Source organism: Schizosaccharomyces osmophilus, chromosome 1, assembly GCF_027921745.1.
Source record: "Schizosaccharomyces osmophilus chromosome 1, complete sequence".
NCBI classification, from domain to species: Eukaryota; Fungi; Ascomycota; class Schizosaccharomycetes; order Schizosaccharomycetales; family Schizosaccharomycetaceae; genus Schizosaccharomyces; species Schizosaccharomyces osmophilus.
In genome coordinates, this window is record NC_079238.1 from 4,619,344 (window position 1) to 4,642,717 (window position 23,374).

Below are 23,374 nucleotides of genomic sequence, written 5' to 3' on the forward strand. Positions count from 1 at the left end.
CGCACTTAGAGTCATCGGTTCCGCTCCTTCCCTTCCCCACCCATATTTACATACTTAAATACTTACATATATATATATGTATTTGTATACGAGATTTACCAAAAGCATTTTGTAATATCTGTAGATCCTTAATATAATAACGACTTGGGTTATTACTTTAAGGTGGTTGAAGACTCGGATGCCATACCCTTCCTCGATTAGCGACGAAAACAGAAGATCGACTTGCAAATTGCATGCCGTTTCTCCTCCAACAACACATACGACTGAGGACGAGAAATTGAGGTGAAGCCTGTTCGATCGTGTTGATCTGTTCAGACCATTTGCCTACCGAAAAATTGCTTTGCGCAACCAAATTTACTGGTAGTCGTTGGTTTGATATGACAGCGAAACCAGATGCTAAAGTCGGTCGATTGTCAAACGAAGATTTCTCCAAAAACAGTCATTCGCATCTCAATTCATTTCCTTCCCATCAATCACATTGTCCTCCCATGATGCTCGAAACGCATGGCCCTAGTTCCTTGCCTCCGTCATCCCCGTCCTCCTCCTCCTCCTCTTCGTTTAGAAAGCCACAAAGGAAACCGCGAAGTCAATCTCTTGTTTCTTCGCCCAGCGGTTCTGCAAAAGAGAAAACGCCAATGTATACACCGGAGCATATTCAAGACCTGTCGGCCGTTTTGAATGCTTCGGATCGTGCAGTCCCCCAATTGTCTGTGGCTCCTCCTCCTGAAACAGCCCAAAATTTGCATCAAGATTCGTTCATTGCTTACCCCCAAGACTCTTCTCATGCTTTGGCAAACAACCAGGATCAATCGATCTTTTCTTCTTTTTCTTCTTCTTCTTCTTCCCCAAAAAAATCACATCCTTTTGTTAATTCGGAATCACATATTGATGCCCCCGCATCCCATTCAGCTCTTCTTTCCGATGAAAAAGATAATAATGCTGTTCTTAACGAGGCTTCCATCTCCCACGAGTCCCCTCATCCTTCTTTCCCTACACAGCATCATCATCATCCTCATCAACAATCTCACGAGTCAAATTTTTCATTGCCCATCACTATCGACCACAAAACCCACCCTGACATTGACAATGACCAAATATTCGTATCTTCGAGTTGCCCCACTCAGCACGGATTCCCTTCACATTCTCGAGACTCCTTCAAAGACATCCAGCCCGATCCTGATCTAGCTTCCTTACCCAGAATTCAGCTCATGCTCCTTGGAGCCGACGACAGCGAAATCAAGAAAAACGCCCTTACTCAAGTTGATTATCTCTCTCATGATTGGAATGAGACCGACATTTGGGCTAGTTGGCGTGAAATCACGAAATCAAAAGATAGTTACGAGAATGGCTTGCGTTTAGAAAACGCTTCTTGGCGTTCTTGGATCAAATATAAATATCATCTTCCTACCATCTCTCCCGAAACCTTGAACTGGCTTAAAGAATGCGATGTAACTTGGCTCTATGGCCCGTTACTCCATGCTTCGATGCCTTCTGTTCATCATTCACAAATGTTAAAGCAAAAACACCGCCATGCTAACGACTCCAACCAAAATCTTGATGTGAGTGGACAGCACGAGTCTGGTAGTGAACGCAGCTCTCAAAGTTCTATAAGCAAAAAGCCAATTTTAAAACGGCGTTCTCCTCAAGAGGTCTTACTTTCCGGTCGAGATGTTACACCTCGTCTTCAGGCGTCTCGTTTGGACAGCTACTTGCGTTATCCCTCCAACGATGCAGCTCTGAATTCAAACACCTATGGCCTTCGACCTCCCATCTTCGGACAATCCCATTCTTCCCAACCTTCTCGTCGAATCCATTTTAATGATAAAGTCCAACAATGTATCGCTGTCGATGTTGACCACTCCGTCTCTGGAGGTTCCAGTGCCACTGATTTAGACGACTATGCAGCATCCGAAGAGACAAAAAAGTCAGATGAGGGCTCAAATGAGGTATTATCGGATGGTTCTCGAGCCTCGCAATCAAACAACTCGCGTTGTATAGCCGAGTTACCAGACTCGACGTTGAAAGCATCGATCGAAGATCAAATCCATTGCCCAGAGAATAAGGATCTTTTTGGTCGTGATGGTAGAAGCCGTTTTCCCAGAGTTCCAGAGTACTATGGTGAAAATGACTTTGAGGAAGATGAAGTATATCGCGAAGATCGCCATTATGGAGGTTTTAAAGATTATGATCACAACATCATTGATGATGGTGATGGTTATCATTCCGACGAAGATACATTCACCGTTGAGGATGTAAACAACTATCACGGTGAGCAAAGTGATGATTCTAGCAATGATGAATCTCAGTTCTTAGAGTATGCCAACGATAAGGATAGTCTTGATGAAGAAGAATTAAGTGAAAGTCCTCCAGATCATGAATCTATGCCTTCAAGTCCATATTCTGTTTTCTCACGTACGCCTTCCGATGCGGGATCAATTGGAAACAGAAGTATTTATTCTCCTTACCTGCATTCTCCCAATGAGTCGAACGTTTCGCGTTCGGTTGATGGAAGAGCTGCTGATGAACCTTGCTTTGACATGAACGGCATGATGTCAAGCAAAAACCCGGCTCATGAAAAAACTGCTAACAAAACAAACTCGTCTCCCTTGGCTTCGTTCTCACAGCAAATTAGTACTGCCGCACCTACGACTGCTGAAAATCTGCAGACAGTTTCGCTCGGACCGTCTTCCATGGAACCTGAAGAAAATGATTCAGATATACTTGATGGAGTGCATACACCTAAAGTACCTAGTATTCAAGGGCAATATTCGCAAGTGCAGTCTTCGGATGATGGAAATAGAAGAAGCAAACAGCAGAAGGACTCAGGCTCGAATGCGGATCCTGCGAACAGGTTGGTTGGCATGTTGCAAAATAAACTGAAGTCGTGGAACGAGTAGATTACGAAAGCTTGATTTTTTGATACTTGTGTTCATTGATGATAAGAAATAACTATTTTGCAAATGGGAAAGAAATATAAACCCCGAGACCAATTGCTTTATGCGTTGATATGCGAATCTCTTTACTGTAAACTAGATTCGCTGAAACGTGTGCGTTTATAATGGAGTTTAAAAAAAAAATTGATAAAATACCGACTAGAGCATTGGCTATTTAACGATTCATTAATTTCTTTATTTCTTTTATTTCTATAATTTTTTTTTACTTAATTTTCTTGTGTGGAAATATAACAATTCTGTTGGAAATCGAGTTTTCCTGATTGTCGACAGACTAAGCATCATGATCTTTTGAGGATTGTGTTTGTATTTTACGATTTTTCTTTCTTTCTGTACAGCGGTTCACTTATGATATTTATGTAAGTTAATCTATTTTGGAGTATAAAGCTTAATTAAAGAAAACTAATATTCATGATTAATAAAATAAATAATTTTTGAGGCATCTCATATGGAAAGAAGGGCATGAATGGATGTGTGGGCAGTAGGTTTCATGGTGTTTGCGGCATCAATCAAGCAATGAATTTGTATAAAGCTTTCTCTTAGAAATCATATAGACGAGAAAACACTGTTGTAGTAATCCTATATACTAGGAAAATCTGTAGGTTTCAATTCGTGTGAGAGTGTCTTCATGTAATTACCACCCATAGTATATGAGGGTGCATCTACGTATCTGAATGTAGTGATTCAAATTGACTCATCTATGATGAATGAAAAATAAAAAAAGTACGAAAACAGATTGATCCATATAAATGAATTTTCGTAATATACTTTTGGCTATATGTAAGAAACTAGTATTCGATGGATCAGGTTTCCACAAAAACATTTCCATCTCGCCCAAGTTTCATACGACTGTCAAAATGCGAAAACTTTGGTATTTACACTTAAAAAAATAATATATAGCTTATTGGAATGTCTTTGCCTTTGTTTTTGCATGAATTATTTCTTATTTTTTTATTTTTCCCTTATTTTTTATTTTTTATCTTTGTTTACAGAATTAGGATTAATTATCATTTTACCGTTGCACGAACATGTACGGTGAATCAGTTTGTGTCGTATAGTGAGGTATGACTGCCAAAAATATGGTGCAGTATTGGACTTTTTTTTTTGTATATAAGGGCGAGACATCAAAGGTATGATTGTGTCTTTTCCCAAGTACATTTTGGGGAAACACGGGATTTTACAATGAAAACTTCTCATATTTGAGCAAAGGTATGTTTCGAAAACACTTGTTTCAGCAAACCAGGACAGTGCTTTGATGACTCATTTTTTTACAAACTAGAGTTTCTGATTGTTTACGTGATCTAAAATTCTTTAACTGAGTATCTGTACTTATGTGAGCTGAAAGCAAACCTATGTTTTGTTTTATTTCTCATACTAACTATATCAGTACAGCTCTATAGTGAAATCACAAAAAGTTGCAGAAATGTACAAAAATGTATGTAATGAAGATTTTGGTTGACTTTTGGAGGGATATGAGGAAAAACTTTGGAATTACCGGCCTAGGGGCATATTGCAACCTTGCCTCGCTGAAGATAAATTTGTGCTGCATTTTTTGTTACTGATCCTTCCTTTTGTCGAACCCAATTCACTTTTGTGATAATTTAGAGCAAAACACTAATTAATTTTTAGTTTGGTTCAGAAATGAATTCTAAAATTATAAAAGGAGAAATCCAGAATGTGATGTTTTCATATTAGGTATGTCCTTGACTATGGTAAAGCAGACGGTAGTTTCCGAGGAGGAGCTATAGATGACGAGTCTGATTTTTTCCTTGATGAAAAAGACTCTTTAATTCCATTCATGTCAAACTGAGGAACCCTGCTTTACACGACTTTACTTTTTTTTTTCAACTACTAACAATCTGTTTAGCTTTGAGAAGGTATAAAATTTGACAGTGAGAGACAACCAGTTATTTACGATTGGGATGAATTTTATAGACAAAGACAAGCATATGTCTGATGCCTTTGGTTTTGAAGACATACTATACGTCTGAAGTAAAAAAATAACTTTTTTCCTCTCACTCTTTCATTTTGTTAGCTCTTCTCTAACTCTTGCTAGTCGAATGATTAAGCTTTGTTTGATGGTTTCATGAAAAAGCACCGTTCATGCTTGTTTTCCATTCGTAATTGGTATGTCTCGCTTTAGAGACGAAGTGTAGAGCTTTATTGGATACGATGATGCTTATTTTACAATCACGACGGTCTGCGTAGTCCTTCAGTGACGATATTGCCTGTGACAAGGCGCTATTACTGAATATTCCTATAAAAGTGCTACTTTGTCTCATCTCTTAATTTCCTGGTTTCCATTCACTAACCATTTTATTTAGTATGGGAAATAAAATAAATACAAGTTTGTCCAAATCCTAATCCTGATATTGTATACATGTATATATTGTAATGATTCGTCGTGCTTGTAAAGAATTTTAGAGAAACAGGTAGAGAAAGTATAAAGTTGGTTTAAATTAGACGTGTCTTACCAGAATCCAACAAGATGATGATTAATAGCTAGTAGAATTATGCCAGTGTGTAAGACTTCGATGAGTTGAGTGCGCGGTTCTCAGAACTAAGTAAGTTTTGTATTAGCAAGAACAATCCGTAAGAAGAGAAGTTGATAACTTACGATATTTTTCAAAGTCATCCAGTCCATTGATAAAGTCTGAATTTTGTTGCAATGCTCCTTGAGGATTCAGAGCCCCGTCGGCGATGACTAAAGACCGTTTTCGCAGTGTATCCAGAGTTAGCTGAGCAAGCTGTTCATCGGAAATTCTAAAAATGACATTAGTATTTGGCAATACAAACCTTATAGGCATGACTACGAAAATAGTCTGTTCACTTTTGGAAACAGGAACAGATCAGGACTCGTAGGTGAAAGGAATGACTTACACATGAAGCATATTTTCAGCAAAATGATAGTAATTAGTACAAATATCTCTTAAGGACACGCTTGTAGGACTTGCTTTCAAGGCATTACGCACAACAGAAGAAAATGGAATCGGCATATGAATACTGACAAACGAACTGAATGATTCACGTTAATTAGAGATGATATATAAAATAAAAAATTGTGAGAGAACATAAACAAATTATCGACCATCTCTCAACAAATGACATACTTTACAGCCAGAACTTCAGCAAGCCAGAAAGGTAATTCCACTTTCGAACCGGCCGGCACCTACAGAATTAGCTGAGAATAATCCATTTTTTCTAAAAAGTATACCTCTCGGCCCTCGTGTCCTAATCCTGGAATGGAGACGTTGCAGGTACAAGGAACCTTTTGGTTTTCAGACAGAATGCCATCAATGTCATAGTAATCCATTTTTGTAACCTACTCTTTTCCTAAAAATGAATCCTAAATAATCCACTGCATAAAAAAGAAGAAAACGATCCCTTTGTTGAATGGAAAGGGGAGACAGAAACTGGTTTACCAAGACAGGACTCAAGTTGACGAAAAACCAACCAAAAAGAAAACAAACGATATAAATATGTATATGTACGAATATTTCAAATAAGGGGCCTATAAAAAAATAAAGACTTTTGGTATGAACAGAATTTAGCCAAATATTCGCTCTTGCAAGGATAAGAGGTACTAAATAATGTTTGGTAAACATTCATTGATGAAACCTGCGGTGGTGTACGCCTAGTAGAAAATCCAAAAGAATATTTCATACTAATGTCTTTTATTTCTTTTTTATTGGTTTTTTGCTGGAGCTTATAGATTCTACTCGTCATTTCAAAGATTTTCATTTCATGATGAGTGAGACCATCCACGAATTAGGACATGCTGAACGTGTAAAGAGAAAGAATAATTTCAAATGGGACAAGTTATTGACTAGCGATGTGGGAATGAAGACGTGTGCAGCCCAGAAAGCTTATGACAGCAAACACAAAGAGATACTGGTGTGATAGAGCTTGCTCCCGAAAGCGATTATAAGCTCAATTTTGAAACGTAGCTTACTCCAAAAGCTCTGCTATGAAAGTCATGAGCCATTCTATTCCACTAAACCAAAGCTTTTCACTATCCTTGACTTTGGGCCCATTACGAGCACATCCTCACTACTTTCAGTAAAGAGCGTATATCATGTTGACATCTTTCGTTATTAACGGAGTGAATGGACTACTGATGTGACATGCATGTTTCTACTTTTCAGTTATGCACCTATGGGGGAGAATTATGCAAGTCTAGTAATCAGCGTTCGTACTACATAATAAAAATGGAATGGATCTTGAAAGACTCAAATGGGGGTGTTTTTTGCTATTACCTCTGCAACCTTATCACGACGCTTTTAGGACCAATTGCTGCTTCAAGGGAAATTGGCTTTTCGAAAAACGCCGGTTTCATACTCCCCTTCCTCATCCTTTTACAATGAACAAGGATGGTGCATACAAATAATCAACAATGAAATCATTGGCTATGTACGTTTATTCAGTCGAGCGCTCAACTAAAAAGGCATTTCTCGAGAACCAAGAAACCCAATTGTGGCCAATATGACTGATTCTATTACCAATTCTACTATGTCTACTTCCTGTATACGTATAAACTATCTTCAAGGAAGAATCGCAAATTTGCCTTTCTCTCTTGTTTATTTACGTATTAATTTTCCATACGCAATTTCTCTTAAAGATTCGCTAAATGAATGCGAAAGAAAAGTCATAATGTTAGGGTAGGTTTTGTAGAGCAGTCACACCACACCCAAAAAACCTTCGTGGAAAGAAACTTCTAACACGAACAACCACCAAAAATGGTAAGTAACGTTTGCCCGATGGAAGGAATAACAACTAAAGAACGAATAACTAACAATTGCTAGGCACCCAAGTCTAAAAAGGTCGCACCCTCACCTTTTGCTCAGCCTAAGGCTGCAAAGACCACCAAGAACCCTTTGTTTGTGAGCCGTCCTCGTTCCTTTGGCATTGGACAAGACATCCAGCCTAAGCGTGACTTGAGCCGTTTTGTGAAGTGGCCTGAGTACATTCGCCTTCAACGTCGCCGTAAGATTTTGGGCTTGCGTTTGAAGGTTCCTCCCTCTCTCGCTCAGTTCCAAAAGACCTTGGACAAGAACACTGCTACCCAGGTCTTCAAGTTGCTTAACAAGTACCGCCCTGAGACTGCTGGCGAGAAGAAGCAACGTTTGCTTACTGAAGCCGAGGCTGTCGCCAACGGAAAGTCTGCTCATGACGTTTCCAAGAAGCCTTACAACGTCAAGTATGGTTTGAACCACGTTGTTGGACTCATTGAGAACAAGAAGGCCAAGTTGGTCCTCATCGCCAGCGATGTTGATCCTATTGAACTTGTTGTCTTCTTGCCCGCTTTGTGCAAGAAGATGGGTATCCCCTTTGCCATTGTCAAGAACAAGGCCCGTCTCGGAACTGTTGTTCACCAAAAGAGTTCCGCTGTATTGGCTGTCACTGACGTCCGTGAGGAAGACAAGAACGAGCTCGCCTCTGTTGTTTCTGCCGTCGAAGTTAACTTCAACGCCAAGTATGACGAACTCCGCCGTAAGTGGGGTGGTGGTATTTTGGGTGGTAAGACCCAAGCTAAGCTTTCTAAGCGTGCTAAGGCTGCTGCTGCCACTGTTCGTCTTTAAGTTCGTGCTTACGGATATAAATGCAAAACTTTGAGTTCTTTTGGGAGTATTAAGATTCTTCTGTGAATAGTAGCTATTAGTTGTCTCTGGTAATGTAGCGATTCATAAATTATTATAAGCATTGAATGTAGCTATTTTTGTGAATGTAAAACTAAAGAGTAGAGATAAAAGCTGGTAGTGGCGGTTGAGAGTATGCTAGACTCCAAAGAAGGTGTAACTAGTTGATGCTTAGTCTTTGTACGTTGTAGCAAATGGAACTTAAAGTCTAAGCTGAGTAAGGAGCAATTGCATAAATTATCTCTGAAGTATATGAAAAAGATTTTTTTCATTGTGATCGCCAACTTTAAACCATTCCGTATTACTTTGGTGCAGTAGCAGAATTTGGTACAATCGTGAATATACTGTTTTCTATTGTTGTTTAAACTAAAATCTCTCTTTTTACGTAAATATTTTAACCTGAGAGTTTGTTCCTCAGAAAGGATAAGAGCTCTCTTCAGTTTCACCTAAGACTTGGAGAGTGCGAGGCATTGAAGAAAACTTCAAATTGTTTGTGAAAGGAGCTTAACGAAGGCACTTTTTCATTTGCATATCCATTCTTGAGCGTTTGGCTGTCAGAGTCGTCAGGACATTATGTTTGTATCTATAGTAGAACACCAAGTACAGAAAAAGAAAAAGCAAAAACAAAGGGTATGATGTTAGAACTAATGAAAAAAGAAGCTAACAGCTGCTAGTCAATCGTTGACCCTGCTACTCGTGAAAGACAGTTAAGACGAAACTTGGCAGAACTGGATAAAGATAACTATTCTGATATTCGATTCGAAGTCCCGAGAGAACTATGTAAGCATTTTAATTTTCTTTTCCTTTCTAACATTCCAAATTCAGTGCAACGCAGATTTATGCCCATTAGCATTCGTCGCATTCTGTCTTCCAGGAAAACGTTTGCTAATTACCTTGACGAAACTGTAAGTAAAAAATAAGGGAAATAAATAATTAATAACAATAGCCAAACTCAAAGTACTCGACGTGTGTGGCCAAACCTTCTCCCAAACCAGCTCGCAGATTCTGCAATGTATGTGGATATTGGGGCCTGTATGCTTGTCAAAACTGTGGTACATGCTACTGTTCAAAAGACTGTGAAACAATTCACAGTGAAACTAGGTGCATGAAGGTTTATACCTGAAATATGTGTCAGTGACAGTTCCTAAAGGCAGCTGTTTCAAATTTGAGTTGAGGGGAAACCCATTTAAAAGGAAGCCTTGTTCCTTATAACTGTATATTATGCTGGTATATTATTGCCGATCATATTCCAATGGTACTTTACTTTGGGAAAATATAAGAGTTGACTTGATGATGTGGCCTAAATGTATGATTTCTTATTTCACGGAAGAAAGGTAAAGAAATAAAAATGAATAAAAATATTCTATAACAAACTCTTCGTTCTAGCTATTCTTAACCGTATGGTCGCTATTACTGTAAAAAGCATGCAAGGCCAAATATCAGTTCAATTGAGCTATGAAGTAGCAGTTCACTTCCAATTTGTCTTTTCTTAATACAAAAAGAATAGTAAAGAAAAAAAGAAAACAACGAAATCTTTGGTTTCGGTTTCTTTCACATCGTACCCAAGACCTTCACATTGGTGGTACATATCAAGAGCAGAGAAAACTGCCAAAAACCAACTACAAGGGGAAGAATATAAAATTTAGCATCCTTCATGCCGAAACCTAGTAAAAATAGCTCTAAAGCTTCACCTTATAAAGATGCTTTTTTTGATTTGGGCTCAGTAGAGAAGAAACCAACAAAAAATGGAAACGTGAAAACTCGTCAAAAGGACTCGGAGGAATTGCGGCTAGAAGAAGCTATTTTTGGTAAAACGGATGATTTTGAAAGTCATTTAGGAAACATGGAAGATGTAGCCGATGAGAAAATGGACGAAGCACCTGAATTGGGCCACGAATCCCAGGTTGGTGAAAATGATCTGGAAAAAATTGAGGATGCAGATCTTTTCATGTTTGATACTGGAGAAAATTTATCCCAAAAAGAAAAGCATGGCAAGGAAACGAAAATGGAAGTTGAACCAGAGGAACAAGAGGTGAATGAACCACCTGCCGCAGTTTGGGAAGACAGCGACGATGAGCGTATCACAGTATCTTTACATGACAATACTAGACTGAGGAAACTTCGAAGATACGAAGGTGAAGCCGAACTTAATGGTGTACAGTATACCCAAAGGCTGAGGCAACAATTTGAAAGAATTTACGCAGTTCCTCAATGGGCCAAACCCAATGAAAAGTTGGCCGATGAAGATGAGGAAGGCTCTCTTAGTGAAGATAATGTACTTCCGACATCTCTACGTCAAATATTTAACTCTTCCGTTTCTTATGTGAATAAGAATTCACGAGTCCTGTTACCTGGTACAATTGACATTAAAAGACTAAAGGATGCTAATTTCCAGGCTCCTTCTCACAGTGGCATCCGCTGCATTTCATTCCATCCTTTCTTTCCTCTTCTATTGACTTGTGGTTTTGACCGAACCATCCGTATTTATCAATTGGATGGAAAGGTGAATCCATTTGTTACCTCTCTGCATTTGCGTTCTTCCGCTTTACAAACAGCTCTTTTCCATCCTGATGGAAAGCATGTTGTTGCTGGAGGTAGAAGAAAATACATGTATATCTGGGATTTGGAGTCTACCCAGGTCGAAAAAGTGAGCAGGATGTACGGACAAGAGGATTTACAACCAAGTATGGAAAGATTTCATATGGATACTACAGGAAAATATGTTGCTTTAGAAGGAAAAAATGGATATATCAATCTACTGAATTCTATTACCGGACAGTTTGTTACAAGTTTCAAGATCGAGGGAACCATTTCAGATGTCACATTTACTTCTGATGGAAAGGAAATGCTTGTTTTGAGCTATGGTGCAGAGATTTGGCACTTCAATCTGGAAAATAGGTCTGTGTCAAAGCGCTGGCACATTCAGGACGGTGTTGCTACTACTCGTTTTTGTTTGGATGGAAATGACAAGTATCTTGCAATTGGTAGTAAGAGTGGTATTGTCAGTGTATACGATTTGAAATCGCCGAGCGATGATGATGGTTTCAAACAGATTACATCGCTTGAAAATGTCACTTTTAGCGTTAATTCGATCGCCTTTTCTAAGGATAGTCAAGTTTTAGCTGTCAGCTCCAGAGGCAAGAAGGATACTCTGCGCCTGTTCCACGTCCCTAGTTTCAGTGCATTCCGAAACTGGCCTACTAGCTCTACACCTCTTGGACGAGTAAGCAGTTTAGGCTTTGGTCGTGGTGGTGAACTATGCGTGGGTAATGAAGCTGGAAGAGTTGGTTTGTGGAAACTTGCCCATTACGATTAAACTAAAAGAAAGTGTACAACATAGAGGTTTGTATGTAACGTGAAAAATACTAAGGGTTTTTGGATATTTAGTTAGTAATAAAGGTATTTTAGCATTCAATAGAATGAATACTGCGATTCAATCAATCATAAAACGAGAAGAACCGTATCTATATTTATTTTATAACATGAGTAACTATAATACATCAATAATACAAATGCTATGGCTTATTAAATGCCATAGCGTTTTTTAACTTCTTCAAGGGCAGTGTATCGAGCATTCACGTTTTCACCCTCTGTCTTTGCCTTTTCTGGATTGTAATAATGTACTAAAAATTTATCGTTAGTAAAATGTTTACGAAAAACTGAATTTTGTCAACCTCCATACCAACCAAATATCGATCCATAAAGTTGTATCCAGATAACTTATTACAAGCACGAAGGGCGTCTTGAACATTTTCATACACTACGAAAGCAGTTCCTCGAGTTTCGACGGTATTTCCCAATCGAATTTGTCGTATGGGTCCATATCTGCCAAATAAATCGTACATTTCTTCTGATGTGATTTTAAACGACAAATTTTTCACGAAAAGGATAGAGCTAACCTCAGTGTTAGCTGTTCTATGGGACATTATGAGTGCAGATTTAGATAAAGGGTTTTGAGAAATTACTGGTTCAAGCAAAATCAAAGAAATGAAGCAGAATGGCAATTGCTGGGAAATCTCTCATGTCACACTTTTGAAAGGACGTTGTGATGTATGCTAGCAAAATGATATAGAACTTATTTCTGAAATTTAAAGCTCAAAATTAGACTTTAATTAAGGCTTTTTTTTTTTTCGTATCTTATGTAGAGAACGAAAGGGGTGCAGATGTGTCTCGGTTTCAAAGGTTTTAATGGTTTTAATGGAAGCTTGCTGGACGATACTTTTCTTTCAATGGTTCCTTGTTTCTTTTTTGCTGTTTTGGAATCGTAAACTAGGGAACGAAAGCATTCATGAAATTACCCATGGAGGAATGCTTCCAAAGTCTACTTATGGACTCTTTACGAGACATTTGGATCAATGGGCTTACTGGATTCATTTTTTAGCAAAATTGACAGGCATATGAAGGCTTAGCATGCTACACTTGAAACGAGTTATGTGGGATAAAATTACAAGATGAAACCCAATCTTCTCTAATGCCTGTCAACTGAAAGCTCTTTGTTTCAAAACCATAATGCTATATCTCTACAATATTATATATCAGATCGAGAAGTCTGGGTGAAGAAATTGCTTGACCCAAACATTACTTACTACAAGTGCTTGAAAGAATGCAGAGCAGGAAGACACAGATACAACATCATGATAATCCAAAGAGCTTGCTTATTAAATAAAATATTCTCTCATTCGAATTGTCCTTTCTATTGCTATCGAGAATCATAGCTTCTTTTAATAGACAGTCAACACATTTGTTTGCAATAATAGCAAACTACATCGAGGGAAACTCGTAATTTATTCTTATTTTCAGAAACTTTTGTTAATGTATCTCTAAATTGTCTTGCGAGTATCTGAAAAAAGATGATAGCTCTTTTGTTTACGTTGCGACTATATATACAAATTTGACTCGTACAGCCTTGTAGTGAAAAGTCTTAACGGAACTCAGGTATAAAAGTTGAAACGAAGGAGTTTTCTTGTTTATATACACAGCTCATTATAAACGATATGCCTTGGAATTAATTGCAGTAATTTCAATTTTCTAATTCTGAAAGCAATTACTCATTTTACCTTTATCATGGGAATCTTCTCCAATATTTCACTACCGAACAGAAAACATAAAAACAGATTAAAAAAACCTCAAACAAGCATAATCGTTCTACCTAAGCTTGTATTTTATTACATTTTGCTTGTGTTTATTTACTAGCGAGGAATAACGCAACCAAAAAAAAGTTAATGCACTGTACCAAAATCGAGCGATGTATCCGGTGAAAGATTTCTTAGCAAAACAGGGAAAATATAAATTATTATAATTGATTTGCAAACTCCGACAAAACCGCTTGTTTACAAGGAAAATCCATCTTCAACTGAACCAACTACTTATCGAATTGCTGAGATAATTATTACATTTCAAGACTTTTAGAATCTTTAAAAGAAAAGAAGCTCAGTAAAATTTTCTTTTATCGTTCTCAACATTCTCCGTGTTTCTTACTTTCGGGAAGGTTTTTTTTTTAACTTCCTTTACAAAGTTCTCATAATAAGTACCTAGGTTTTAACCTTTTTTAACGCAATATCTTTCCATGTATTATGCTTTCTTTGAAAGATATATGTATACAGGTGGCTCAAAAGTACATAAACGACATTGAGGATATAGGAGACTACCCTTATGCTCTGCTTGAGCCCATTTTGGAACGCGCACCTCCTGATCGTTTGTATTTACTAGAAGAACGATCCCCCCATTTTAGACAGGAATCTCAGTCCCTGTGGAAACAACATGTCTTGCGCGATTTTGCGCTTGAACTGCAACAATTTAAGGTTTCTGTTCCATCAATTACCGACTGGCGTTCTTTATACGAGAGGATGAAGAAGCGAAGACATACTCAATACAATGAGGCATCCGAAAAACTTCGAAATGCTTACACGAAACTCGAGCAGACGAAGCAGAATAAACGAATTGTACCTTTGGAAAGAGAACCACGTTCTGCCAGGCCGCAGAAACGACTACGTCCATCAAATAGTTATGCCCCCAAAAGCAATTCTGCACCTAAAAGCTCATTAATGACAAAAGCAAGAAACGATTTCTTAAAGAAAACATCCTTTACGCGACCACCGGTATCAGGCGATTCAAAATTCCGAACTTCAAACTCTCCTTTACGTCCTTTAGGCTCCTCTTATCATAGGGATAAACAGCCTACTACGAATCCCTATCCAATGTCTTCTACGATTAAACCACCTCCTGCGTCTAATTCCCTTAAGCCCAATTCTAATTCCAACAAATCTCGATGGCAGCGTAATTCAACTTTACAGTCAACCTCTTCTATTCCAATTTCATCACTTTTCCCTAAATCATCTCGAATGTCGAATCAGCTACCCAAGCACTCTTAGTTACGACATTGGATATACTTTTCCATGGTCATACGATGGTTTCCTGCTTTTTGGTGCTTAATTAATTTCTTCGCTCTTTTACTTGGTCATATTATGTAATTTTCAGTTAAGTTTCCGCTTAATCCACCTTACTTTACAGCGCTTAATTTTTGAGAAGTTATCCATTTACTTTCTGCTTTGATGTCTTTTGTTTGGCCGGTTATTATTTATTTCATTTTTTTTAGTTTTATAGATGCCTTTGGTTACGATTTTCTTTGGCTGACGACGATGTTTCTTATAAATAGCTGTTCATTAACTTCCGTAATATAATTCAATAAACTATCCTGATCACAAAAATAAAGATTTGTATTTAAGTAGTTTTCCAAAACCCTTTCCACAACATATTGGCGTAGTTTGCTTTTACCTCAGTCTACTGACCCTTTGCCGTCATAGTGGGTTGCTGAGATAAACAATATTTCTTGTATTGTGCAATGGTGCCATCAAATTTAGAAACCACATGATTGTCACATTGCCAAATGCTCTTGCAAGTCTTATCCAAGAAATCAACATCGTGAGAGACAAGAATTACACCACCTTGGAACTGTTCAACAGCCCTTATTAATGCATCCATTGATTCCATATCCAAATGGTTAGTAGGCTCATCAAGAATTAAGATATGAGGATTTTGAAGACCCAAACAAGCGAAAGCAACACGAGATTTTTGACCACCAGAAAGAGTAACCATTTTACGCAATGCCAAAGGTCCAGTAACACCGAAAGCACCCAAATGACGACGGTATTCTTCTTCTCCTTTTCCTGGGTAGTGCTTTGCTAAGAAACTTAAGGCATTCAAATTTAGCTCCAAGGTATCAACATGATGTTGGGCAAAGTAAGCAACTCGAAGGCGAGAATTACGGTTGACAAGACCAGATGTAGGTTGTATTTCTTCAATGAGTAACTTTAACACAGTGGATTTACCCGAACCGTTAGGTCCTACAATACCAATTCTAGAATCCATCTGTACGTCAATGTCAACATTCCTAAGCACAGGTCGGCCCGGTACATATTCAAAGAATACATCTGACATTTGTAAAATAGGAGGTGTAATTTTTTCGACAAGAGGAAATTCAAATACAACATCAGCTTCAGTCTGAGGTTTTTCAATCACAGGAAGCTTTTCAAGCTTTTTAATACGACTCTGGGCTTCCGAAGACTTGGCAGCATTGTAACGGAACTTATCAATGAAGGCTTGCAAGTGCTTACGGTATTCCATTTGTTTTTCATACTCACGCATTAGGTTCTTAGAACGTTCTTCACTAGTAGCATAGAATTGGCTAAAGTTACCCCTGTAATAGTCTAAGCGCTCTGAATGTTGATGGATAATATCAGTAGCAACTTCGTTCAAGAATGAACGATCGTGAGAAACGACAAGTACAATATTCTTGTAGCTTTGGAGATACTCGGACAAAAAGGCAATCGAAGGAACGTCAAGCATGTTTGAAGGTTCATCCAAAAGCAAGAGATCAGGTTGGCAAAACAAAGCACGAGCAAGTGATAAACGCATACGCCAACCACCGGAAAATGTTTTTGTGGCATAGGCTTGCATTTCGGTTGTGAAACCAAGACCAGCCAAGATAGTAGCAGCGCGGGCTTCTGCACCATCAGCATCCATTTCTGCCAATTTATTTTGAATATCCATCAAATGAATATCTAAATCATCCCGTTCCCGTTCCAAGCGACGAGGAATGGCTTGATCAGCCTCTTGATCTTTTCCTAATTCTTCTAATTCACGTTCAATGACCGATAATCTTCCAGTAATGCCTTCGTGATCCTTCAATAGGTATTTTCTCCAAACATCAGCGTCTAGAACAGACTGTAAAGCCGAAGTATCGTCACCAGTCATTTCTTGTTCGACGTGAAGAATTGTAATGTGAGTGGGAATGGCAACCTCACGACGAGAAAGAGCACGTAGTAAGGTGGATTTACCAATACCGTTACGACCAGTTAGACCGTAACGTCTTCCTTGAGCTAAGGTCAGCGAGGCACCAGTCAAGATACGCAAACCAGCAAAAGCGAGATCAATGCCATCAACTTTAATGTCCCTAGTCTTTCCTTGGCTAGATGACGACATGTCAAGAGGATTGACCGCCATGTAAAACTCTTCGTAAGATTTTTGTTCGGGTTGAATTAATCTGGAGGATTCATATTCAGCCTTAATACTACGCTTTTCCCATTTAGCACGAATCTTTCTTTCAGCCTTTTCTAATTTTCTTCTATCAACACGAGACTCTACCTTGCGTCCCTTAACCGAATCTAAGTCAACCTTTTCACCAACTAAACCCATCGTGGACGAAATTTCCGATTGATGATCCATACGGATTGTCTCTTTCAAACGAACCAATTTGTTCGATTGCAACTTATCAAGGTGTTGCTCACGCTCTTCAAATCGCTTCAAAAGCTCGCTTTGAATAGCTTGAACAGCATCTTGCTTCGCACCGGCGTTAAGCAACAAATCGTGAATCAAAGTAATTACGCGCTCAGAGACTTCATCTACATCTTTCAATGCATCATTTGCATATCCAGAACAATAATTTAAAACATGAGAATCAATACCGGAACAGCTTTTCTGAATAACTTGTTCCATTATGATATTGGTTGTAGTGAAGTTCCACCACCGAGTGTACGAGTGGAAAGTTGACTGTTTGTAGAGTGTACTACTGAAAAGGTTTTTTTTTCGGAAGATACTGGTCTATCTTTTATGAATTATGAGTAACTTTACGGAAAGAAAAACAAAAATTTCTACTCAAGGTAAAGGTCATACTTGGATTTGCCTCACCTTCTTTATTTACCAATACTGTTGTGATATTATCGTTAAAAGTTGTATTTGAGAAAGTTAAGTTCTAGCAGATTCTTTGAAGAGATTTTGAGCTGGGTGAAACGAAACTGAATTGACCTGTCTTCGTTTTCATACGATCACAGACATCGTACAAACGTCGATGGTTTCAAGCATGGTAAACAAAGCGGGTACAGAAACAGTATCATTTATGTTTGCTAGATAAAAATCCGCCAATTCTGGAAATCGACATCACAGGAACTTCTCAAAATTCAACAAAACCTGAATTAAAGTTGGATGAGAAGGGAAAAGATATATAGTCGCAAAGAAGTCAAGAGAAGGATTAGGCTTCTGACTTTGTAGGATAAAGTATCAATTATCGCCTTGAAAAAGAAGAAAATTGCATCAAAAAGGTCAAAGCAAATCAAGCATCTTAATGCTCGGCGGCGGGAGCTACTTCATCCTTTGTATACTGTCAAACAATTAGCCTCTAATTAAAAAACTGAAGTACGAAGCCATACCATTTCCATAAAGTCCATGCTTTCACCTTCCTGGGATGACTTGGCAGCGATGGTTTCACCCTCGTACTTGTAGGAATCCAAAGCAGAGGAAACGTCGAGATCATAATTGGGAGCAGTAGGAGCAGCAGGTAAGACCCATTCCTTAGCTTCAACAGCAGCAGCAGGAGGTGTAGCTTTGGGTTTGTAAGATTCTGTGAAAACACATTACAGTTAATAAAAACGAGGTCATAAGAAAAATCAACAAGTCTTACTCAAAGCAGAAATGTAAAGATTTTGAAGAGAATCTGTTCCAACAGCGTGTTAGACATATAAAAGGTATCCGAAACAATGCTTCTTACCCGTAGCGCGAGGAGCGGTCGTAGCGTAACCACGAGAAAAACATTTCTTTTTTTATTAATAAATTGCACTAAATAGAATTTTAAACTTACAAGAACCGTGCTCATAGTCATTTTCGAAAGATGTTGTAGTTGGTAGGTTTCACTATCATGTACTACAGTTTAGCTGCCAAGGAAAGGCACTAGGAGGAAGAGTAGAAAATCAACACACGGATTTTGGACCATAATCAGCATAAAAGTAATAATTTCTTTATTTTTTTGAAATGTTTACATCTTAAGATTCTCTATAAGTTTCTTTAGACAATTTCGAAGAACATATATACAGTAAGGATCGGAAACTATTGTTCCTTATAAATTTCAAAGCTATAAATTAATAAGTAAAATCATTTCTTTCATTAATAATCAATAACGGAGACAGGTAATTCATAAGCAAAATCAATAACGATATATTCACAACTCTAATTTATACAACAGAAAAGAACGATTGCTGTTTTTAACAAAAGTATTCCGCGAACGCTAAAGTGAAGTTTTTTTATACCCTTCTTTTTGGAATTTGACTTGAGCGGTTCTTATTCTTTTCTTTTTTATTTTTTTTTTTTTGGGGGGGGTCCAAACTACAAACCATTTTCAGGTTCGACTGTGTATTTACCTGAGCTTTTAAATGTCAGTTAAAAAAGCCATTTGTTCGTTCGTAAAACATGAACCATACCGGTACCGCGATATGTGTCCATCTCAAAAACACCGACAAGTCTTTTGGTTCTTTTATTCATAAAGGCTGCTTCTATTGAAAGAAAGAGACATCACGCAATGCCTCGAAAAGAGTAAAATTGCAAGAATTGATTAAAGCGCTTCGCATAAGCGAAATACCGATTCCGCGATATATAGAAAACGAGAGCCAAGGAATAGAAGAGAGAGGCGTTTTCACGGAAAGAAGTGTATTCTTCTGTACAATAGATTTAGCAGTGTCAATGGGAAAAACCAAAACCCAAGATAAAGCACCACAAAAAGCGCCCGAAAAAGCATATGCAAAACTAGGAGTAATGTGATTTGAAATCAAAAACCCTTTAAAGGTCTCATAAATAGTGAAGTAGCAAGCAGAACCAAATGCATCCCGTGCCAAATGATACCGATAACCGTTCCATAAAGAGAAAAATCCGTACCGGCGTACAATATCACTAGCACTTCGGAATGAAGAGAGCGGCCTCTGTGAAGGTTTATACGGTTTATTTATATTTTTCTGTACATCTTGTTTCCGTAAAAGAGCATGTATTTGGGAATATAGCTTGGAATATTCAAAGGGGCATGCAAACATTGAAATTAAAGATCCCGTACCCAAACCGGACAAAAAGTAACGCACAGACGGCGTTGTATTTTCGAGCGAATGCTTAAATGAGTCATATAAAGTAAATGAAATTGAACGCGACATTGTTGCTGAAATTAGAGGAAGTGTAAACCCTCTATACAGGCCACGCCAACCTTCATGTTGAATAGCATTCTGAAAACAAGATCGTATTGTAGGAAAGTGGTATGTCTGTTGGCGAACTTTTATAGAGTCTAACGGGAATCCGACAATATTGCTTACTGCAGACGAAAATACAGCCGCAGAAAACGTATTTCTTGGAGAATGAACTTGTATGGAGGAATTATCTTCCATAGATTTCATTCCTTTATATACTTTCCAATTCGTTGTTGAATAATAACACACTTAAAAAAGTTTAGCAAGGGAAACTCGCAAAACTGCTAAACCGCTGCAACGGTGCTGAAAAATCAACTCTTGACGGTTCTTCTATCTCAATGCAACAGTTTGCTGTCACTAATGATTTTGTATCTTTTTTGTTTGCCTAGTTAGTCAAATTTCTTGAAGTACCCAAAAATCAAATCAAACTTGAACCACGGGACAAAAGTGAATGAAACGGATCAAATCACACTGTTTCTACAGAAAAGAGAGAAAGTATTGCAAGCCGACTTTTTTTTACCAAAATGTTGAAGTTCTCAATCCATACAGATATTTTCTACTCAGTTTTCGATTATCATCAATTGGATCATAGTTCCATAAATACAGCAATTCCACAAAAAAAGGTTCCTCAACAATGGCCGTAATAAAACTAGTTTCTCTACCTCAAGCTTCGCTTCCTGTTGCGAAATTTTGGTAAAGCTTAGCTTTGATACCTCTGATGTTACCCAAGGAAGAAATCAACCCTACCCTACCTCCGCAGTTGAAACAAGAAAAAGCCGTCACTGTCACGGGCCTAAACAGAAACTCAGAAAATCGCCTCTGCGCAAATCACCAAACCAAGTATGCCTTCTGCTCCTCGTAAGCAATCCAAGACCTACAAGGTTCCTAGCCGTCCCTTCGAGTCAGCTCGTCTTGACGCTGAACTCAAGCTTGCTGGTGAATATGGTTTGAGAAACAAGCACGAAATCTGGCGTGTTGCCCTTACCCTCTCTAAGATCCGTCGTGCTGCTCGTGAGCTTTTGACTCTTGACGAGAAGGACCCTAAGCGTCTCTTTGAAGGTAACGCCATTATTCGTCGTCTTGTTCGTTTGGGTATCTTGGACGAGACCCGTATGAAGCTTGATTATGTCTTGGCTCTTCGTATTGAAGACTTTTTGGAGCGTCGTTTGCAAACCCAAGTTTTCAAGCTTGGTTTGGCTAAGTCTATCCACCACGCTCGTGTCTTGATCTACCAACGTCACATCCGTGTGGGTAAGCAAATTGTCAATGTCCCCTCTTTCGTTGTCCGTTTGGACTCTCAAAAGCACATTGACTTTGCCCTTACTTCTCCTTACGGTGGTGGCCGTCCTGGTCGCTGCAAGAGAAAGCACCTTCGTGCTCAACAAGAAGGTGGTGAAGGCGCTGAAGAAGCTGAAGAAGAGTAAACACCACAAGAAATAAAATGATCAAGTGAACTAATATAGGCAACAAGCTGATTTTTTGCGTGTGTAGTTTTGTTTAGTAGCAGTAAGAGTAAATATTATTATGTTTAAAAGTGCCGGCTTCGTAAGTCATTGTACATTAACACAATGTTAAATCGGGGTTGTCATGTCGCATTATCTGAATCCTGTCGCCTTAGGCTCATTAAGTTCATATCAACTAAATGTTCATTGGCTATGTCCGCTGTCACCATTTTCAGCTCTGAATAGTCTCTAATTCTAGTTAATTATAAAACATGCTTATTTATTAGTACAAATGTATTTAATGCATTATCCCAGTTTCCATGAAGCTATTTGCTTTCCATCGAGCTTGATAGATTGTGTTTCCAATTATAGAGAATGTCTTTGCACTGTCCTCGAATAGAGTATAGTTCATCCTTAGGTAAATTATCGAGTAATGCTATACGTTTCAAGACTTTGGCTATTTTCGTCGTAGTGATCATTTCGTAGTTTAGATATGGAAAACCCTCAACCTCCTCTAAGTATTCTTTCGCGCGGTACAATTCTTCTTCTCCAAAGTTAATATTTGATGAGAGGAAGAGTTTTTGCAATTTAAACCGAAAGTAAAGTAGGCGCTGAACTAATGTTTTCATTTCGCTAGTCGCAGAATTCGAAGGCGACAATAGCCTCCTGTCTTTGAGATCCGAACTAGAAAGATTATTTTTGTAGTCTGTCTTTTTAACATTTCTATTCAGTTTCGAATCCGCAGAGTCAAAATTGGAAGTTGATAAATTTCCATACATTTCTGATATTGAAGAGATTGACGACATTGTACTTAATAGACTGGAAGAATCCGTACTGTTTTCCGTAGGAGAACCCTCAAAGCTTTTCCTTTTACGTTTATCTAATACATAGGTATCACTTGCTAAGTAGTCATTTTCGTTTTGTTCTTCCTCTTCAGTGGAATCCTCACCTTCAATGTCAGGTGGCTCGCGCGCTGCTTCATAAGCCTCTCTTAATATTTTTGATTTTCTTTTTATGGAATTTAAAAAATTACTGATATCCTCGTTTGCTAAAGGCTTTAAACCAGTTTGTTTTACCCAAGAGCTGATTTCGTTAGCAAAGGTCGTGCTCTTATATACAAGCCAAAGGTCCTAAATATACTTACAAGTCTAAATTTGGAAAAAACTGGACCTTATAGAAATGCTCTGGAGATTTTTCAATGGTTATACCGTCCCGATTCATGAGCTTATAACGAACGATTTGGGCAGGCCACCTCCACACAGAAAGTTAATTTTTAACTGTTGTAGCTGAAGTTAACATACCATGGATATCCAGATACTTTTGCCAATACCCTGTCTCCTCTATGATATGGCTTAACACCACCCTCAGCGTCTTCCTTCACTGAGGATCTTGTCAAAGTAGTTGATGTACTTTTAGTGCCACCCTTCTGTAGTGTGTATGCTTTTGCTTCTGACTTCACGTTTTTTTCCACCTGTGATATAGACTGTTTGCTATTCATGGCCGCATTATTCCCATTACCCATAATTTCAAACAAAATTTAAATAAAATAAACCAAAAAGACCTTTATAAATCATATGAAAGACATATAATCTGTATATTGACTATAAGAATTATGAGTTTGTGTTGTAGTCACCAGGGTATTAATTTATTCAAAGTTAAACCACGCTAAATATCATCTATAATGAAATGAGCATATTCTTATTTATAGTATACATAATACATTTTAGCTAGTCGGGTGGTTCCTTTTAAACCAATTTACAGGTATCTAAAAACTTGAAAGCTTTCATGATATTTGCTTCACATTTTGTTTATTCTAGAATTGTAAGTGGATGCAAGTAGGGGTAGTTTTA

At 38.1% G+C, this 23,374-nt stretch overlaps 12 protein-coding genes and 5 non-coding genes across 17 annotated transcripts; 11 read left to right on the forward strand and 6 right to left on the reverse strand.

Annotated features, from left to right (window-relative positions):
- Positions 1 to 377: 377 nt before the first annotated feature.
- On the forward strand, positions 378 to 2,897 carry reg1 (serine/threonine protein phosphatase PP1 regulatory subunit Reg1; the record flags this gene model as incomplete). Its single annotated transcript, XM_056180890.1, has 1 exon — positions 378 to 2,897. The coding sequence occupies one exon, from the start codon at positions 378 to 380 to the stop codon at positions 2,895 to 2,897; it is 2,520 nt and encodes an 839-aa protein (XP_056036902.1).
- Positions 2,898 to 4,201: 1,304 nt separating this feature from the next.
- snoZ8 lies at positions 4,202 to 4,263 on the forward strand. The gene has a single exon (XR_008803683.1). It is a non-coding gene; the product is annotated as a small nucleolar RNA Z8 (small nucleolar RNA).
- A 172-nt stretch (positions 4,264 to 4,435) lies between these two features.
- Positions 4,436 to 4,502, forward strand: snoZ7. Its single transcript, XR_008803684.1, has one exon. It is a non-coding gene; the product is annotated as a small nucleolar RNA Z7 (small nucleolar RNA).
- Positions 4,503 to 4,696: 194 nt separating this feature from the next.
- snoZ5 lies at positions 4,697 to 4,766 on the forward strand. Its single transcript, XR_008803685.1, has one exon. It is a non-coding gene; the product is annotated as a small nucleolar RNA Z5 (small nucleolar RNA).
- Positions 4,767 to 4,867: 101 nt separating this feature from the next.
- Positions 4,868 to 4,942, forward strand: snoZ4. Its single transcript, XR_008803686.1, has one exon. It is a non-coding gene; the product is annotated as a small nucleolar RNA Z4 (small nucleolar RNA).
- Positions 4,943 to 5,123: 181 nt separating this feature from the next.
- On the forward strand, positions 5,124 to 5,204 carry snoZ3. The gene has a single exon (XR_008803687.1). It is a non-coding gene; the product is annotated as a small nucleolar RNA Z3 (small nucleolar RNA).
- Positions 5,205 to 5,446: 242 nt separating this feature from the next.
- On the reverse strand, positions 5,447 to 6,264 carry psf3 (GINS complex subunit Psf3; the record flags this gene model as incomplete). Its single annotated transcript, XM_056180891.1, has 5 exons — positions 5,447 to 5,511; positions 5,569 to 5,714; positions 5,832 to 5,966; positions 6,062 to 6,120; positions 6,166 to 6,264. 5 exons carry the CDS (start codon positions 6,262 to 6,264, stop codon positions 5,447 to 5,449), a joined length of 504 nt encoding a protein of 167 aa, XP_056036907.1.
- Positions 6,265 to 7,687: 1,423 nt separating this feature from the next.
- rpl8 (60S ribosomal protein L7a/L8) lies at positions 7,688 to 8,530 on the forward strand (the record flags this gene model as incomplete). Its single annotated transcript, XM_056180892.1, has 2 exons — positions 7,688 to 7,690; positions 7,754 to 8,530. The coding sequence occupies 2 exons, from the start codon at positions 7,688 to 7,690 to the stop codon at positions 8,528 to 8,530; spliced, it is 780 nt and encodes a 259-aa protein (XP_056035761.1).
- A 630-nt stretch (positions 8,531 to 9,160) lies between these two features.
- Positions 9,161 to 9,710, forward strand: vps71 (Swr1 complex subunit Vps71; the record flags this gene model as incomplete). The annotated part of the gene is made up of 4 exons (XM_056180893.1): positions 9,161 to 9,217; positions 9,262 to 9,367; positions 9,413 to 9,492; positions 9,534 to 9,710. 4 exons carry the CDS (start codon positions 9,161 to 9,163, stop codon positions 9,708 to 9,710), a joined length of 420 nt encoding a protein of 139 aa, XP_056035762.1.
- Positions 9,711 to 10,241: 531 nt separating this feature from the next.
- utp18 (CGI-48 family Utp18) lies at positions 10,242 to 11,903 on the forward strand (the record flags this gene model as incomplete). Its single annotated transcript, XM_056180894.1, has 1 exon — positions 10,242 to 11,903. One exon carries the CDS (start codon positions 10,242 to 10,244, stop codon positions 11,901 to 11,903), a length of 1,662 nt encoding a protein of 553 aa, XP_056035759.1.
- Positions 11,904 to 12,112: 209 nt separating this feature from the next.
- Positions 12,113 to 12,513, reverse strand: sap14 (U2 snRNP-associated protein SF3B14 Sap14; the record flags this gene model as incomplete). The annotated part of the gene is made up of 2 exons (XM_056180895.1): positions 12,113 to 12,210; positions 12,270 to 12,513. 2 exons carry the CDS (start codon positions 12,511 to 12,513, stop codon positions 12,113 to 12,115), a joined length of 342 nt encoding a protein of 113 aa, XP_056035760.1.
- Positions 12,514 to 14,160: 1,647 nt separating this feature from the next.
- On the forward strand, positions 14,161 to 14,958 carry pof4 (elongin-A, F-box protein Pof4; the record flags this gene model as incomplete). Its single annotated transcript, XM_056180896.1, has 1 exon — positions 14,161 to 14,958. One exon carries the CDS (start codon positions 14,161 to 14,163, stop codon positions 14,956 to 14,958), a length of 798 nt encoding a protein of 265 aa, XP_056035765.1.
- Positions 14,959 to 15,367: 409 nt separating this feature from the next.
- Positions 15,368 to 17,581, reverse strand: gcn20 (AAA family ATPase Gcn20; the record flags this gene model as incomplete). The annotated part of the gene is made up of 1 exon (XM_056180897.1): positions 15,368 to 17,581. One exon carries the CDS (start codon positions 17,579 to 17,581, stop codon positions 15,368 to 15,370), a length of 2,214 nt encoding a protein of 737 aa, XP_056035766.1.
- A 622-nt stretch (positions 17,582 to 18,203) lies between these two features.
- On the reverse strand, positions 18,204 to 18,740 carry atp14 (F1-FO ATP synthase subunit H; the record flags this gene model as incomplete). The annotated part of the gene is made up of 5 exons (XM_056180898.1): positions 18,204 to 18,242; positions 18,292 to 18,482; positions 18,543 to 18,575; positions 18,630 to 18,675; positions 18,720 to 18,740. 5 exons carry the CDS (start codon positions 18,738 to 18,740, stop codon positions 18,204 to 18,206), a joined length of 330 nt encoding a protein of 109 aa, XP_056035763.1.
- Positions 18,741 to 19,407: 667 nt separating this feature from the next.
- ort1 (mitochondrial carrier, ornithine Ort1) lies at positions 19,408 to 20,289 on the reverse strand (the record flags this gene model as incomplete). The annotated part of the gene is made up of 1 exon (XM_056180899.1): positions 19,408 to 20,289. The coding sequence occupies one exon, from the start codon at positions 20,287 to 20,289 to the stop codon at positions 19,408 to 19,410; it is 882 nt and encodes a 293-aa protein (XP_056036197.1).
- A 635-nt stretch (positions 20,290 to 20,924) lies between these two features.
- rps902 (40S ribosomal protein S9) lies at positions 20,925 to 21,506 on the forward strand (the record flags this gene model as incomplete). Its single annotated transcript, XM_056180900.1, has 1 exon — positions 20,925 to 21,506. One exon carries the CDS (start codon positions 20,925 to 20,927, stop codon positions 21,504 to 21,506), a length of 582 nt encoding a protein of 193 aa, XP_056035756.1.
- A 344-nt stretch (positions 21,507 to 21,850) lies between these two features.
- On the reverse strand, positions 21,851 to 23,046 carry pdp1 (PWWP domain protein Pdp1; the record flags this gene model as incomplete). Its single annotated transcript, XM_056180901.1, has 3 exons — positions 21,851 to 22,607; positions 22,669 to 22,776; positions 22,826 to 23,046. The coding sequence occupies 3 exons, from the start codon at positions 23,044 to 23,046 to the stop codon at positions 21,851 to 21,853; spliced, it is 1,086 nt and encodes a 361-aa protein (XP_056035757.1).
- Between the last annotated feature and the right edge of the window lie 328 nt (positions 23,047 to 23,374).